General features: G+C 35.7%; 1 protein-coding gene across 2 annotated transcripts in view; it reads left to right on the top strand.

Annotated features, from left to right (window-relative positions):
* Positions 1 to 18,225, top strand: part of MTREX (Mtr4 exosome RNA helicase) — a 102,607-nt gene that overhangs the window by 1,070 nt on the left and 83,312 nt on the right. The window contains exons 2-6 of one of the 2 annotated variants that reach the window (XM_049102613.1): positions 2,902 to 2,965; positions 6,694 to 6,831; positions 8,192 to 8,258; positions 12,555 to 12,617; positions 13,739 to 13,851. In XM_049102613.1, coding sequence (XP_048958570.1) covers positions 2,902 to 2,965; positions 6,694 to 6,831; positions 8,192 to 8,258; positions 12,555 to 12,617; positions 13,739 to 13,851 — 445 coding nt within the window. The remainder of the gene's footprint in view (positions 1 to 2,901; positions 2,966 to 6,693; positions 6,832 to 8,191; positions 8,259 to 12,554; positions 12,618 to 13,738; positions 13,852 to 18,225) is intronic. The other variant, XM_025448004.3, reaches the window with a different exon arrangement.

Here is an 18,225-nt window from a genome sequence, read left to right on the forward strand (position 1 = left end):
GGGGAGATAACAGGAGAGTGATTTAAATTAGATATGATTTTGCTCTCAAGGGATTCTTAGTCTTGGTTAAGAGGTAGAACAGATACATTTTTTAAAGGTTAGTAGGTGATTTTTTTTTAAGTTTATTTATTTATTTATTCATGAGAGACCGAGAGAGAGAGAGAGAGAGAGAGAGAGGCAGAGACAGGCTGAGGGAGAAGCAGGCTCCATGCAGGGAGCCCAATGTGGGATTCGATCCCGGGATCATGCCCTGGGCCAAAGGCAAGTGCCAAACTGCTGAGCCACCCAGGGAGCCCCCAAGTGGGTACTTGTTAAGAAACTTTATATTATGAAAATTGTTAATATATGGCTGGAGTGTGGGAAAGCATAGAGAATAGTTTGAAGAACTGCTTGTACCCGTTAACATCTTTAGCAATATCAAGTCATGGTCAATCTGTTCTTAGACTCACTCTTTTTTTAATGAATCAGATGCTATTCATCATGTTATTTTTGTCTTTTCTGTATTTATTATCTCAAATCCATCTATAAAAAATATTCTTCTATAATCTGTTTACCTTGAAATACAGTTCTTAGAAGAAAGGCAGGAAAATGCTTGATTCTTTATCAGTTTGAAGAGAAATGAGTTGTGCCCTAAGGAACTTCCACTGGTGACTAACATGGGTGTATTAGTGTGTTTAGTTTCTTGATGAATGAATAGATTTTTACGATTTGGTTGTGTTGCACTCCTTTGTGCTTTTTTTTTTTTTTTTAATCTTTTTAAGTTATTTGAAGCATCCTAAATCATCAGCACAATCAAGATAACATTTCCAAGGTCCCCCAAAATTCTACATGCCTTTTTGTAATGCATCCCTCTCTACAACCCTGATTCCAGGCAACTCCGGATCTTTCTGACACTGGAGAACAGCTTGCATTTTCTAGAATTCAATTTAAATGGAATATTACAGTGTATATTCCTTTTTTGCCTGGTTTCTCATACTCAGTGCTTTGGAGATTCACTCACTTGAGGTGTATGTCTACAGTTCCACTTTGTTGCTGAGTAGTGTTCAGTTTTATGGATATACCATTTATATTTATACCTTCATCTTTTGACGGACGCTTGAATCATTTGCATTGCTGTTTCTGATACTCCTACCGATGAGATTCACTCTTTAAATTGGCTCTTGGGATCCCTGGGTGGCTCAGCGGTTTGGCGCCTGCCTTTGGCCCAGGGCGCGATCCTAGAGTCCCGGGATCGAGTCCCATGTCGGGCTCCCCGCATGGAGCCCGCTTCTCCCTCCTCCTTTGTCTCTGCCTCTCTCTCAATCTCTGTGTCTATCATGAATAAATAAATAAATAAATCTTTAAAATAAATAATTAAATAAATAAATAAATAGGCTCTTATGTACTTTTTCCGAGCTTAGGCTTTGATAGCATATGTACTTTTTGGCAAAAGATTTTCTAGATTCAATAGTATACGTGTATTTTCAGCCTTGAACCTGGAATCTGGTATCTCCAAAGGGTTTCCACTTGCTTCTAGTGGGAAATTTATTTGGTATTTAGAGTGCCCATTGCTTCAGTATTTCATTGCTTTTAGGTCTTTACAGTGGAAAGAACTGGGGAATCATTTTTTTTTTTTTTTTAAGATTTTAGTTATTCATGAGAGACACAGAGAGAGGCAGAGATATAGGCAGAGGGAGAAGCAGGCTCCTCATAGGGAGCCTGATGTGGGACCCAATCCCAGAACTGGGATCACGCCCTGAGCCAAAGGCAGGTGCTCAACCTCTAAGCCTCCCTGGTGTCCCGGGGAAACATTGTTTTTTAGAAAGTTCATACTGACATTTACAGTATAATCAGTATTACAGGGTTTTTGGCTTTATTTTTATAATTGTATCCTTTTTTTTGCTGAAAATCCTCATACATAATGATAATTACGTAAACTTTGTTTTCTCATAGTAGTTAAAAAATAACAATATATAGCTTATATTGTCTTTCAGAATACAATATTGAATAGTTTGTGGTTCTAGCAAGTGGTTCTTTTTATCTTTAGAAAAAATAAATCACACTGACAGTGTAAATACTGTTTAGTAATTCCTTTTCTAAATGTGCTACTACCTTGGTACCTATTAATTTGTTTCCATTTATTTTCCATTTAAAGTAGATTAAAGGATCCCTAAGAAATCAATTTTTAAGAAATTACATAAAACACTATTTTACAGTTCCAAAATCAAAAGTATAAAACCGTACATTCTGCTTTTATCTTTGCTTCTTCTGACCTGTTTCTTCCCTCTCCTTGAGTTTTTTCTTTTCACTTTTTTCTTTCTAAAAATATGTATGTGCATGTCTGTGTTTGTCTTCTCCACTCATTGTTATGCGAAAGATGCCATTTAAAAACTGTTCTTCAGGGCAGGCCTGGGTGCCTCAGTCGTGGCTATTTTGCTATTTTGGCTCAGGTCATGATCTCAGGGTCCTGGGACCCTGGGATGGAGTCCTGCATGGGGCTCCCTGCTCTACGGGAGTCTGCTTCTCTCTCTGCTGCTCACCTCACTTGTGTGTTCCCTCTCTCTTTCAAATAAATAAATAAAATCTTAAAAAAAAAAACGGTTCCTCATTTTTTTCTCACTTAACATGATGAAATAGATATAACTCCATGTTAGTATATAGAGCTCTTTTTTTATAGCTATGTGGTTGTAATTCTTTATGCGGATGTAGTATTTATTCCATCAGTGTTCTTTTAATAGACATTGGATTATTTTCAATTTTTTACTATTACAAATAGCCTTGTACATATCTTGTCTGTTTTTTTAGGTTAAAAATTTTTTTCTTGCCATTTTATCTTTGGGATAGATTCCTATAGGTGAAATTACTAGGTTAAAGGGTAAATATGTGTGATTTTTCTAAATGTTGCCAAATTCTTGTCCACAGGAGATGCACCGTTTTGTGTTTTCAACAGTGTGGCAGGTAGAATGGTGCCTCTCTCCTCTCAACGGTGAGGTCCATGTCTTAATCCTGAAAACAATTACCAGAATTAGAATTTTTTTAAAAAAGATTTTATTTATTTATTCAGGAGAGACAGAGAGAGAGAGAGAGAGAGAGAGGTAGAGACACAGGCAGAGGGAGTAGCAGGTTCCATGTTAGGGAGCCCAGTGTGAGACTCGATCCTGGGTCTCTGGTATCACCCCTGAGCTGAGGGCAGTCACCCAACCACTGAGCCTCCCAGGTGTCTCCAGAATTAGAAAATTAACAGATAGTACTGTTATTTAATCTACAGACTTGTATTTTGCCAATTGCTTTATTTATTTTTTAAATATTTTATTTATTTATTCATGAGAATACACAGAGAGGAGAGAGAGAGAGGCAGAGACACAGGCAGAGGGAGAAGCAGGCTTCATGCAGGGAGCCTGACATGGGACTCGATCCAGGGTCTTCAGGATCACACACTGGGCTGCATGCGGCACCAAACCGCTGAGCCATCGGGACTGCCCTGACAATTGCTTTAATATCCTATATAAGAAAAGGATTCTACGTAGGATTCCATGATGTGGTTGTCATGTCTAGATAAAACATTTTCATGCAGTTTCAGTAAATCAAAAAACTTATCCTTCAGGTGCCTGGATGGCTCAGTTGGTAAAGTGGGCGACTCTTGATCACGGGGTTGTAAGTTAAAGCCCCACACTGGGTGTAGAGATGACTTTAAAAAAAATTAAATCTTGAGGGGTGGCGCAGCGGTTTGGCGCCTGCCTTTGGCCCAGGGCGCGATCCTGGAGACCCGGGATCGAATCCCACGTTGGGCTCCCGGTGCATGGAGCCTGCTTCTCCCTCCTCCTGTGTCTCTGCCTCTCTCTCATCCCTCTCTGTGTGACTATCATAAATTAAATAAATAAATAAATAATAAATAAATAAATCTTGAAAAAAATAAACTTATTCTTAGAGGGTAGGCTTATTATCTGTGACACTTTATTTCTGTCCATTTAAGTCAAATGTTTCAAGTGAGCAAGTTCCACATGTGACATATACCAAGTTATAATAAATAATTGGAGAAATATAGATCTAAAAGTCTAACATACAATAATAAAGAATAATATAGCTCTTTCTGAAGGGAAGTGTCTATAAACTTAGGTTTTAAGTTTCTTAGAGTTATGCAAACTAATTTTTTTCTGTTTTACAGTTGTCACCAGCTGTTAGTAAGTTTTCATTGTAATAGATTTTTGATGCTTACCAATTCAAGGGTAGAACAGTTGAATGTTAGAACTAGAGGGATCTTAGGTATCATCCAAATATCTTACTTTACTGAGACTCAAGGATATTGCTTGTCCAAAAAAGATTCACATAAGTAGCAGCAAATATGAGACAAGAGTGAATACCTTTTTGACTAAGTTGGAAGTAATAGGATTTACAAATTTTACATTTTGCTAAGCATCAAAGAAGGAACTTTGTTACAGAAAGATTGTTCAAGCATAGGGATCATTCTATTTGTTACTCTTTAAAAAAAGTAAAGTAAAACATAAAAAGAGATATAAATGCACATGAGTTTTCTTTTCTTTTCTTTTTTAATTCATTTATTTAAGAGCAGGGGAAAGGGCAGAGGGAGAAGGAGAAGCAGTCTCCCTTCTGAGCAGAAAGCCAAATGAGGGGTTCCATCCCAGGACCCTGGGATCATGACCTGAACCACTTAGGTGCTCCCTAAGATGAATTTTCATAAAATGAACATACAAATGTAACCCTCGTTTGATACAAAAATTAGAATGTTTCAGACATCTTTCTTTCCTCCAGAAAAAGTGACTATCCTGATAATGTACTAGTTTTTTTTTTTTTTCTGTTTGTAAATATAAATGGAGATGGAAACATTCAGAATATATACCTTTATGTCTGAATTTGACTCCGGATTATTCATGAATCTCAAGTTGAGTGCAGAAAGAGATGTAGACTCCAAATGCATTCTATTAAACCAGACATTAAAGAGACTTGGAAAAATATAAAACATGGCTGCTCTTGTCATTAAAAAATATTTTGGACACCTGGGTGGCTCAGTGGTTGAGCGTCTGCCTTCGGCTCAGGTCGTGATCCCAGAGTCATGGGATTGAATCCTGCATCAGGCTACCTGCATGGAGCCTGCTTCTCCCTCTTCCTATGTCTCTGCCTCTCTGTATCTCTCATGAATAAATAAATAAAAAGGATTATCTTTTGAAAACATTCATTCAAGTGTTATGTTAACATTATGCTTTGTTATTGCTATTTTAAAATGAATTAACAAGTAAATATTTTTAAAATTCTCATTTTTAATATCTAATGTGGTAAATACCAATAGGTATAACTACATAAACAAAATTCTTTGAAATCCTCTATCATTTTTAAGACTCGTATAGAATTCAGAGTCCAAAAATTTGAGAGCCACTGATTCAGTATAGTCTCTCTCTCTTTTTTTAAGATTTTATTTTATTTTATTTATTCATGAGAGACACAGAGTGGGGGCGGGGGCAGAGACACAGGCAGAGGGCTCCATGCAGGGAGCCCGACATGGGACTCTATCCGATCCGGAGTCTCCAGGATCACACCCTGGGCTGCAGGTGGCGCTAAACCGCTGTGCCACCGGGGCTGCCCTGATTCAGCATAGTCTCATTTTTATTTTCTTGATAAGGAATTAGTTTGGGCTTATATTCATATTCCTGTTGGCCATTTGGATATCCTCTTTTGTAAAATGCCTGTTCAAGTCTTTTTTTCCACTTCTTTATTTTTAAATTTGTAATCTCCACCTCTTACGTATTATCTAGATATATGGCATATGTCAGTTATGTGGTTCAAATATCCACTTCCACTCTTTGTCTTGCCTTCTTTACTCTCTTAATGTTATCTTTTCATTAGCAGAAATTCTTAGTTTTTATGCACTACAATTTATCAGACTTAAATTTTGGTTAGTAATTTTATGTCCTATTTAGTAAAACATGAAAATAGTTTTTATCATTTTATCTTCTGGAGGCTTTGTCATTTCGCCTTTCACAATTAAATCTAAAATCCACGTGTAATTGATTTTTTTAGTGTAACACTCATGTAGGTCAGATTGAATTTCTCTCTGGGTAACTAGTCCACCAAGTACCATTTATTGTCACTTTTATTTTTTTTCAAAGATTTTATTTATTTATTTAAGAGAGAGAGTGAGTGAAAGAGAAAGCACTAGCAGGGGCAGAGGGAGAAGCAGGCTCCCATGCTGAGCAAGGGAGCAGTGACACAGGACTCAATCTTAGGACCCTGGGATCATGACCTGAGGCGAAGGCAGACACTTAACCATTAAGACTAAGCCACCTAGGTGCTTCTGTTGTCACTACTTTTGACCAATGCATCCAACCACAAAGAAAAAGTTTTCTTTTTGATAGTAATATCATGGCATAAGCCAAAGCATTAAATTTTTATTGAAGGTGCCCATGTAAATCCAATGTTTAACTTTTAATTTATAATTTTTAAAAGTATGATGTTAATAATTGTGTTCATGTAAACTCTAGAATATTTTTAAAGTAAAACTTACAAGAAAATATGAAATGTCGAAGGAGTAGTGTTCAGTTTTTTTAGGATATTCTGGGCTTTAACGAGTTTTGATTTGGAACATCTACTTCTAGGACTTTGTGTTAATGGCATATATTATATACAGGATAATAATTTATAGAATCACTCTCAAAGTAAGAACTGATACTGCAGAATTGATTCTAAATCATTTACTTTCAGGAAACGTTTTGATGGTAAATTGCAGTCTGAGTCGACTAATATTGGAAAAACCAAGAGAGATGCAGATTTTGAGGGCACAGATGAACCCATTTTTGGAAAGAAGCCTAGGGTGGAAGAATCAATAACTGAAGATTTAAGGTAATATTTCCATTATCATAAATGTTAGTTAGTTACTCTTAAATTAGATGGTTGCAGAAAATCTTGAAGATTACTCACATGTGGCTACGTTATAAAGGTATTTGTTGCATTAAATAAATGAAAAATATTTCTTAGTTAAATACATGCAAAAATATAGAATATTTGTATAAGTTTGGGGAAATGGAAGACAATATAGAAAAGGTTTATCTTTTAATATTTTAAAATCCAATTTTGAGAAGGAATTGTGAAGCCTGATTTTTTTTTTTTTAAGGTAAAAAAAAAACCCCACCACATTTATTTTTAATGTCCCAAGAAGAGGATCACTGAGAGTGGAATAAATAGAAAGAATAAAACTGGCCTAATAGAAAATATAAATGAGAAGGAATATTAAGTGGAATTAGATTTTTACTGTTACATGTTGGAATAGAGTGGCTATGAATCTTAAGACTACTGTCAGTGAAGGAGACCCATGGATATCTATGACTGAAATAACTGGTGTTTCTTTTCATAGAAATTGATGAATCTTAATAGCTTTGCTTTCCTCTTGTATGCCATATTTTGTCTTGGTATTACCATGAAAAATGTACTCTTTCTGTGAATTTTTCAAACCAGTTACCTGTTGTAGCTAGCAAAAGTAGCTACTGTAAATGGTGGTAGATGTGTCACTGAAATATTTCAGATCCACTTTTCCAAAGCTAGTGGAATATATTACAATATAATATTGACAGTTTAAAAAAAATCATCGTTGCTTATTGTAGTAACCCTTGGGTTTTGTCCAAAGTATTATAACTGATTATGGATTTAAATAAAAATGAAAAGTAAAATCAGTAAGAAAATGAACCTAGCACAAAAATACATCTACATTTCTTCAGTTTATCCAGTCCTGTCCATTCAGAGTCTAAGCAGGACCTAGATGAGAACTTAGGATTTTGAGGAGAATAGGGAACACTTCTTTAAATTCTAGCATGTCTGTATTAAGCTAGTTTATTTTGTACTCTCTATCATAATGGTTTTTATAACCAGCTTCTTGTTTTAAAGTAGTGACAGTGCTTTGGAAGAGTACTTAAAAATTTTTTTTTAGTAATTACTGGAACTAAGCTGACATAATTCTTTGAATAATCCACTTGGCATCTGTACTGTATTTGTAAGTGTAGACAGTAACAGATCATTTTGAATTCTCAGCATAAATTTGAGTAATGGGAAAGATTTTTTTAATATTCTTAATAGCCATATTTTTCCAGTTCAGAATATTGATAATTGAATAGTGTCATTTTCCTTAACAGTGCAAACTGGAGGCTTATTATCCAATTATAGAAAAGTAATTTATTTTAATATAACTGTAATAATTTTTTTTTTTAAGTTTGGCAGACTTGATGCCCAGAGTCAAGGTACAGTCCGTTGAAACTGTTGAAGGGTGTACACATGAGGTAAGTGCAAACAGTATATAGGAAGTTAGTGTTATCAGTGGGAGTTTGCTTTGGGCTGTCTAGTATAATTGTTAGCAAGCAATTTAATCTTAGGGGTGTTGGAAACAGTAATAGTTCCTTTGGGGTGTATGTAGTCCAGTGAAAGGAGCTTGGGGCTTTGTGTTCTAAACTGAACTCATCTTGAAATAGCAGTTTATCTAACACAGTCTTAGATGAATTTCTTAACCTTTTTGACATTGGTTTTTTTAATTTTTAAATTTGGGATAATGCGATATACCTCATGGGGTGGTTATGAAGATTATAGAAGAAAATTAGAAAATACAGATGAGGTGTTCAGTACATGTTCATTCCCATACTCAATGACAGCGCCGTTTTACAGGTCATGTCCTTTTTCATGTCTTGTTTTGGTTATTGATATATTGCAATTTCATTATTTGCCATGTGGTGGTACTCTCTGGTAGCTTGTAGTAACACTTTAGGAGTCAGAATTTATAAAGGTAACACTCTTTCTTTATACTAAGCCTTTTGTCTTTACAATATGACCTTATAAGTTATTATAGGTAACTGGTAAGTCTTCTTAAAAGTCTTAATTGAGTAAGCAGAGTAATTCCAAATTAAGAAAAATGGCTTTTGATAGATGTTAGAACCTTGTTTTTAAAATACCTGTTTTGGGATCCCTGGGTGGCGCAGCGGTTTGGCGCCTGCCTTTGGCCCAGGGCGCGATCCTGGAGACCCAGGATCAAATCCCACATCAGGCTCCCGGTGCATGGAGCCTGCTTCTCCCTCTGCCTGTGTCTCTGCCTCTCTCTCTCTCTCTCTGTGACTATCATAAATAAATAAAAATTAAAAAAAAAAAAAAAAAAAAAAAAAAAAATACCTGTTTTTGGGGCACCTGGGTGGCTCAGCGGTTGAGCGTCTGCCTTTGGTTCAGGGCATGATCCTGGAGTCCCGGAATTGAGTACCACATCGGGCTACCTATGGGGAGCCTACTTCTCCCTCTGCCTATGTCTTTGCCTCTCTCTCTGTGTCTCTCATGAATAAATAAATAAAATCTTTAAAAAAGTAAAATAAAATACCTGTTTTTCTGCACTTGTTTTCATAATTTCCTTTATGTTCCTTTAGAATAGCACTTCCTTTGGCATTTGTAATACTCATTTGCTCGTTCATTCAGTACTTATATTAGACCCCTATTCAATTCTCTGGTCTTAAAAAGATTGTAAGGGGGTGGTGCAAAATTTGCTCTTAAGAGGTCAAAAGTTCTATTTGTCCTCCAGAATTACTCTACAACTCCTCCTTCTGTCACTTCTCACTTTTTTAGCAACTAACTTTACCTTTCACTTCATTTAGAGGCTTAAGTCTATCAAGCTGGGGTGTCCTGTCTTTATAACCTCCTTCACCATGCCTCTCTGTACCTGTCACATACACTCAAAGGAAAAAGCAATGCTAAGGAAGCTTGTTCTGCCCGTGTTCTTGGTTGTAACTTAACCTTGCTTTCACAAAGACTTAGATCATTCCATTTTTTCCTTGACTGTTTCTAGAGTCGAATATCTTATCTTCTCTATTTGCCCTTCCCTATCAGCATATGAATATTCAGAAGCTTCTCTTATTCTGGATTGCTTTTCAGCCACTATATTTTTCCCCCCTTCTGTAGTCATTAATGCAGTATATATCTTTTGAGTGCCAGGAACATTGTATTATTCACTGAATATAAAAAGATAAAAGAGATGTGATCCCTTACTTTTCAGAGTTGCTATTGAGTGCTCTGCTAGGAAAATCCAGGCTACACTAACTTGCCATTCATTTTTAAATATACTGCGCTTAGATTTCTTCTCCATTTCTTTCAAACTGCTGTGGCAAAAGTCAGCAATGACTATCTGGTAGGTCTGTTGACTCTTGATCATTTTACTAGTTTTCTATTTCTCTGACTCCTTAGTCTCTCTCTTTTCGTATGTTACTGTTAACCCAGACTTTTCAGTACTGATTCTTGTACGTGTGAAAATACAATCTGTTGTTCTTTTTTCTGTTAAATCTTACAGAAGCTAAAATCTTAATTGCTTCACACTGATGTTCTTTGTTCATGTCATAGAAAGTACCAGGAAAGATGTGAGAGTGTCACTCAACTAATCAGATACAGCCCTATAGGGATTCCTATGGGAATCATACCATCATTTGGGGTCTGGGCTTTGGATTTCCAGATCCAGAAATCTGGTTTTGTCAGTATACCAGGGGTTGTGCTTTCTTGGATAGGACTCATTTTCATCATGTTCATAAGAGATGGAGGTATATAAAAATATGTCATTTCCTTAAATTAAGAATAAGTAGTTGTCTAACTATCAAACTACCTGTGAATCAGAAATTACTTAGAAGTTTCTTGGAATCCTAGTAAAGAGGAATAAACATTATTAAGGGAAAGACTAATGAAAACTGTTATCCCCCAGAAGTATTCATTCATTAGTAAAAAGTACTTGATAAGTTACTCTTTCTTAACGTGTGCAGGATAAAATACCAAAATCTAACTATTGTCTCCCCTTTGTAGGTTGCATTTAGAATGTCGCATTTCTTATAACATTCGTTATACTGGGTATTATTCATTGGTTTTCATAATTTAGTAAGTTTCACTTTTCTTAATTATAATCAGGGTATAATTTATTCCTTTATGAAATACTACCCACATTGATTATATAGGTGATCCTTGAGCAAGGCTATTTTGAACTGCACAGATCCACTTAAAAGTAGGTATTTTTTAATAAACAACAGTATTGGGCAGCCCGGTGGCTCAGCGGTTTAGTGCCACCTCCGCCCAGGGCCTGATCCTGGAGACCCGGAATCGAGTCCCACATCAGGCTCCCTGCATGGAGCCTGCTTCTCCCTCTTCCTGTGTCTCTGCCTCTCCCTCTCTCTCTTTCTTTGTGTGTGTCTCTCATGAATAAATAAATAAAAATAAAAAAATAAACAACAGTATTGTATGTATTTTTCTCTTCCTTAGGATTTTCTTAATTACATTATTTTCTCTAGATTACTTATTATAAGAGTATAGTCTATAGTTATATACTAGTCTACTAGTCTACAGTTACATACATATATAAAATGTGTTAACTGTGTTATCAAGGCTTCTGGTTAACAGTAGGCTACTAATAGTTAAATTTTGAGGGACTCAAAAGTTACACAAGGATTTTTCAACAGCGCGGAGCAGGGTCAGGAGAAGGATTGTTGCCTCAAATCCTATGTTGTTCAAGGGTCATCTGTAATTGAGTTGGAAGTTTACCCACAATCTCTTAGTATTTCTAAGATGGTAATCTCATGTAATATTTATTTATTGAAGTTTTGCTCTTATAAATTATTTCTAATTTTTGTGTGTACTTTATTTTGACCCTCTGGATTTATATACTACATGATTTAGTTCTTGGGAATTTAGATACATTATGAACTGCTCTCCACGTCTTTTTTTTTTTTTTTTTTTTTTTTTTTTTTTTCTCTCCAGATCTTAATCTTCACTGGAGGAAAGTAAATTTTCTGTTTTAGGAAATAAGGAGTATCATTTTATTCTATGTAGTTTTCTTTCATGTAGAAATATCCCTTTTATGTCCATTAAACTTTTTTTTTAAGATTTTTATTTATTCATGAGAGACACACAGAGAGAGAGAGGCAGAGACACAGGCAGAGGGAGGAGCAAGCTCCATGCAGGGAGCCTGATGTGGGACTCAATCCTGGGTCTCCAGGATCACGCCCTGGACCGAAGGCGATGCTAAACCGCTGAGCCACCAGGGCTGCCCCAGCTTTTTTTTTTTTTCTTTTAAAGATTTTATTTTTATTTATTTTTGAGAGACACACAGAGAGAGGCAGAGACATAGGCAGAGGGAGAAGCAGGCTCCCTGCAGGGACCCTGATGTGGGACTTGATCCCAGAACCCCAGGATCACGCCCCGAGCCAAAGGCAGATAGATGCTCAACCATTGAGCCACTCAGTGCCCCTCCATACAGCTTTTTTGAGCAATATGTTAGTTATGGAAAATACAAAGATACCAAGGATAGGTCCTAGACCTTAAACACATTTTCTTTGGGGAAATAAACTTAATTGGTATTAATAACGTTACCATTAGATAAATGCAAGTAGGGGTTTTTTGATTATCCTATAGCCTTAGCATTTATCTTATGATTAAAGGCAATTATTTGATTTTACAATATCTAAGACTATCAAACACTATCACTTGTGTTTTTCAAACTATCATTAATTGTGGAGTGTTGAATGTATCAGTTCTCCAAATAGTAAGTTGTTGACTCTGTTTTTTCACATCAGGTTGCACTTCCTGCAGATGAAGATTATTTACCACTTAAACCTCGAGTTGGAAAAGCTGCAAAGGTCTGTACTTTAGGCGGTACAGTTTGTACGGTTTTGTGTCTCTTCTAAAAATCCTAAGCTCTTTGAAATGAGATTTTTATATTTCCAGTGTGTATAAACCAAGAATAAGCCACCTGAAGTCAGATACAGTGAGAACTAAATCAGTAAACATGATTTTAAAAAGGCATCATGTGATGAGATTTTTAAAAATGAAAGTAATGATTCTTCACCTTTTTATTTTTTATTTATTTTTTATTTTTTTTAAATTTTTTAATTTATTTATGATAGTCACAGAGAGAGAGAGAGGGGCAGAGACACAGGCAGAGGGAGAAGCAGGCTCCATGCACCGAGAGCCCGATGTGGGATTCGATCCCGGGTCTCCAGGATCGCGCCCTGGGCCAAAGGCAGGCGCTAACCCGCTGCGCCACCCAGGGATCCCGATTCTTCACCTTTTTAAAGAATCTAATCAAAATTATCAACCTTTCTCTAGGAACAGAAGCATGAATGAATAAGTTATACATATAGTTTTGGGAGTTTAACATTTAACAAGCTTTTAAGGAACTTAAACTAATGCTTGTATTGAGTGGATTTTGAAGTTCTGATAGAACTCAAATAATAAATACAAGCTTTCCAAGTCATGTTTTCTCTAACTGAAGAAGGCAGAATGATGGAGTAAGCATGAACTCTTTAAAATCTAGTAGATATATTATTCTATCTCTGCTGAGTAAACTTAAGTGGGAACTTTGCTTTTCAGAGCTTCAGAGTTCCCATCTGTGAAATGAAAGAATATTTATTTTAGGGGTTATCGTGAAGATCAATAATAATAATATATGGAAAATGTTGCTTAGTGCCTACCACAAAACATGTTGATAAATGGTCATGTTCCTGTGTTGTAACTAATATAATGTGTATATTGGCAAAGTAAATTGAAAGATTAGACAGTATAATTAACTTCTTCACTGTTTAGTTAAAGGTTTTTTTTTTTTTTTAACTCTTCCTAACTTTCTCTATTGGGTAGCATATTTCTTAAATAGAATCATAAATGCTCCCAGAATGCTTTGGAGGGGTAGCATTCCTTAATTTTAAGTGTGTTCTGAATGGCAAGATATTTTAATGTAGATATTGTTATTGTCTTTTTATAGGAATACCCATTCATTCTTGATGCTTTTCAAAGAGAAGCCATTCAGTGTGTTGATAATAATCAGTCTGTTTTAGTATCTGCACATACATCAGCAGGAAAAACTGTATGCGCTGAGTGAGTAGCTTTATCTATTTAAAGGAAATTTTAAGCCTGTTAATATTTGCTTTATCTATGTAGGTGCTCCTGTGTTGGTTTATAATCTCATATCTGCTTGCTGGATTGACCCATTTGTTATTATGTAATGTTCTTTATCTCTTATAATAGTCTGTTTTGTCTGACAAGAGTACAAAAGTATAGTTAACCCCTGTTTTTGTTCCCATTTGCATGGAATATCCTTTTTCCTTCATTTTCTGTCTGTGTGTGTCCTTACGTCTGGAGTGAGTCTCTTTAGGTAGCATATAGCTGAATTTGTGTTTTTTTTAATCTATTCAGCTACTTTTTTTTTTTTTTTGAGAATTTACTCTATCTACGTTTAAATAATTATTAATAGATATATACTTGATGCCATTTTATTAGTTTTCTGGATGTCTTGTGCTCCTTTGTTCTTGTTCTCTTTGTGCTTTTTTTTTTCTTTGTGCTTTTTAAATGAAATTTTAAAATAATTTTTTGTTTCTTTCACCCTTTAAAAGTTTAAGTTTTTCTGTTTGATTTCTGTAAGTGAAGACAGTTTTCCTTCTTTCTTTCTACTTTAGATACTTTTAATGTCTTTGCTTATTGAACTGGTTAGGAAATCCAGTATAATGTTGAATAGAAGTGATGAGAGAACATCTTTGCCTTGTTCCTGAGACTAAGTCTTCCATCAGCATGCTGTTATCTGTAGGTGTTTCATAGATGCCTTTTATCAAGTTGAGGACGTTCCCTTTTATTCCAAGTTTGCGTGTATATGTGTATATGCATATAGGATATTTAGTTATTATATCTTGTCAAATGCTTCTTTTTTCTGTTACTATGATGAATGCATTAATTTTAAAATAATAAACCATCCTGAGATAAACTCTGCAAGGTCATGATAAATACACCTATTAATAAACTGCAGTATTGTGATTTATAAAAAATATATATTTGGTCATTCCAGTGGTTTTATCCATGGTTTCTAAGTCAGGATTCCTAAAACTGTTGGAAATTTCATGTGATAAGAGCAGTAAAGATGTCTTTTATTAAATTAATTATGTGACTTGGAAGAGGGGCTGATACCCAGGAGAACCACTTATATGATTTTCCACCCACCCTCTTCCCTGACCTCCACTGAGGATAGATGGAAAAGGGCTGGAGGTTGAATCAGCCAGTGGCCAATGACTTAGTCATGATTCTGTAGTGAAGCTTCCATAAAAAAACAAAAGAACTCGGGTCATTGGGTTTTCAGGTTGGTAACGTGCAGGTGTTCCTAGAACAGATGTTCCAGGAGATGGCGCACCTGGATGGGAAGGGCATGGGAGCTCTTCATCTTTTTCCCATGTATTTCTTCATCCAGTTGTTGATTCATATATTCTTTAGTATACTGATAAATGTAAGTAAGTGTGTCCTGAGTTCTGTGAGCTGCTTTAGCCAATTGGTCCATACCAAGGAGGAAGCTGTTGGAACCTTCAATCTGAAACCGATTGGTCAGAAGCACAGGTAACTGGCTTAGGACTTGCTACTGGCATCTGAAGTGGGGGCTGGAAGGCAGTGTTTGTAGAACTGAGCCCTTAGTCTATAGAATCTGATGCTGTCTCTGGTGAATATCAGAATTTAGTTGAATTCTCAACACCCTACTGGTAAGAATTGCTTGGTGTTATTAGTAGAGGAGTCCCCCATGTGTCATTGGGTTCTAGGAACCTCAAAAAATTCATGTTGGTAAATATATTATTGGATTAGATTTTTCTAAAAATGTGTTAAGAATTTTTGCGTCTTTGTTCATAAAGGATATTGGTCTGTAGTTAATTGTAATATCCTTTCCTAGTTTTGCTATCAGGGTAATGTATTTTTTTAATGGTCAGCCTGTTAGAGGGTGATCAGTCATACTGATCTTAGAGAAAAAGTTTTTGGTTTCATTGATTTTGCTCTGTTTTATTTTCTATTTTATGAGTCAGATTCAGATTTGGGGGACTCATTTGCTCTCCTTTTTCTAGCTTTATGGAGGAAAGATGAAGTAATTGATTTGAGACCTGTCTTTCACTAATATAGGCATTTAGTGGTACAAGTTTTTCTTTAATATTGCTTTAGCTACACCACAGATTTTGTTTGATTTGGTATATTTGGGAAATGCTTTTGGTATGTTTCCAAAATAATTTGATGTTTTGGTATGTTATTTGATCCAGATTTCTGTGTGGCATTATTTTTCTTTTTCCTGGAAAAACTCTTTTACATTTATAGTAGTACAAATCTTCTAATGAAAAATCCTTTCAACTTTTTATGTCTAAAATACCTTTTACTAAAAAAATAAATAATAAAAATAAAATAACTTTTACTTTGTCTTCATTTTTGAAAGCTGTTTGCACTCCATATAGAATTATAATTCTTTTTTTTTTAATCTTTTTTTTTATTTATGATAGTCACACAGAGAGAGAGAGGGAGAGAGAGAGGCAGAGACACAGGCAGAGGGAGAAGCAGGCTCCATGCAGGGAGCCCGACGTGGGATTCGATCCCGGGTCTCCAGGATCGCGCCCTGGGCCAAAGGCAGGCGCTAAACCCCTGCGCCACCCAGGGATCCCCTAGAATTCTAATTCTAAGAGTACCTTTGGACTTGTGTAGTTTATGACCGGAAATCCCCTGTCAACCTTACCTTGTTCCTCTGCAGATAATGTATCTTTTTCTTGGCTACTTTAAGGTTTTATCTTTATCATTGGTTTTAAGCAGTTTGTTTATGATGAGGCTTGGTATAGTTGTTTTCATGTTTCTTAAGCTCTGGGTTTGTTTTTCATTGCTCCCTATGGCTCTTCTTTGAGAACTCTAATTAGGAGTATATTAGGCCACTTAAAGTTGTCTCATGATACACTGATATTTTCCATTTTTCTGTGTTTCATTTTGGGCCTTTTCTAACGCAGTGTCTTCCATTACCTTTTGCTTCTACATTGTCTATTATATTATTAATCCCATTCATTGCATTTTCATCTCAGATATTATAGTTTTCCTTACTAGAGAAGTTCAGTTGTGTGTGTGATTTTTATTGTTTTATTTCCAGTATCTCTACTTAGTACTTAACTTCATTTAGCTTTTTTTTTTAAGATTTTATTTATTTATTTGAGAGCATTGCAAGCTGAGAGGGGGCAGTTTGGGTAGAGAGAGGGAGAAGCAGACTTCCCACTAAGCAGGGAGCCCTATGTGGGGCTCAATCCCAGGACCCTCAGATCATGACCTAGCCAAAGGCACACTCTTAGCCTCCTGAGCCATCCCGGCACCCTTTTCCTAGCTTCTTAAACTTATGGAATACTGTTACAAACTGTTTAAATGTCCTTGTTGCTCCTTTTTTCATCTTGTTACTGTTTTCATTTGTTTTGATTGACTTCCCTGCATTTCTCTGCTTCCTTGCATATTGCCTCGATAGAATGTTTGGCTGCTTTTAATTTCATCATTGTCTTGAAGTAATTTGATTATAATGTGGTTTTACATAGTTCTCACTTTTCTTATGCTTGAGTTTATTGGGCTTTCAGATTTGTACGTGTATTATATTTTATATCACATTTGGGATATTTTCAGCTTTTTTTTTTTTTTTTCCAAGCATTCTCCTTCCTCCTAGTTCCTTGGGGACTTCAACTTCTATCATGCCACTTTAGGTTGTCTCAAAGCCCACTTATACTGTTTTTATTATTTTGGTTTTTTTTTTGAGTTTATTCTTTTTCACTTTAGACAGATTTTCTTGACAAGTCTTCAAGTTTATTCATCTTTTTTTTCCTGCAATGTCTAATCTGATTTCATTTTTATCCATTGTATTTCAAATCAGACATTGGATTTTTTATCTTCAAAAGTTTGAGTCTTTTAATGTTTTCCAGTGCTTAATGTTTTGCTGCTGCTGTGAAGGCTTTCTTTTCTTTTCTTTTTTTTTTTTAAGAGACAGAGACAGAGAGAGGCAGAGACACAGGCAGAGGTAGAAACAGGCTCCCCACAAGGAGCCTGATACGGGACTTGATCCCAGACCTTGGGATCATGCCCTGAGCTGAAGGCAGATGCTCAACTGCTGAGCCTCTCAGGTGTCCCCTGTGAAGGTTTTCTATTTGTCTTTGTTATTCAGCAGTTTGACAGTGCTTCTAGGTGAGATTCTTTTTTATTTTTTCCTGCTTTGGTTCATTGTTCTTGTCAGATCTGTAGATTAATATATTTTTAAACAAATTTAGGAAGTTTTCATTGTTATTTTTTGAAATACTTTTATCTCACTTTGGAACTTCCGCTGGGACACTATTTTTTTTCTTTTGTTTCTTTCTTTAAATTTGGTCATTTTTGTTGATTTATCTTCGTATCTAGTGATACTGCATATTTACCAATACTATTCTATCATCTCAAATCTGCTCTTGA

This window comes from Canis lupus, chromosome 2 (assembly GCF_003254725.2).
Source record: "Canis lupus dingo isolate Sandy chromosome 2, ASM325472v2, whole genome shotgun sequence".
NCBI classification, from domain to species: Eukaryota; Metazoa; Chordata; class Mammalia; order Carnivora; family Canidae; genus Canis; species Canis lupus.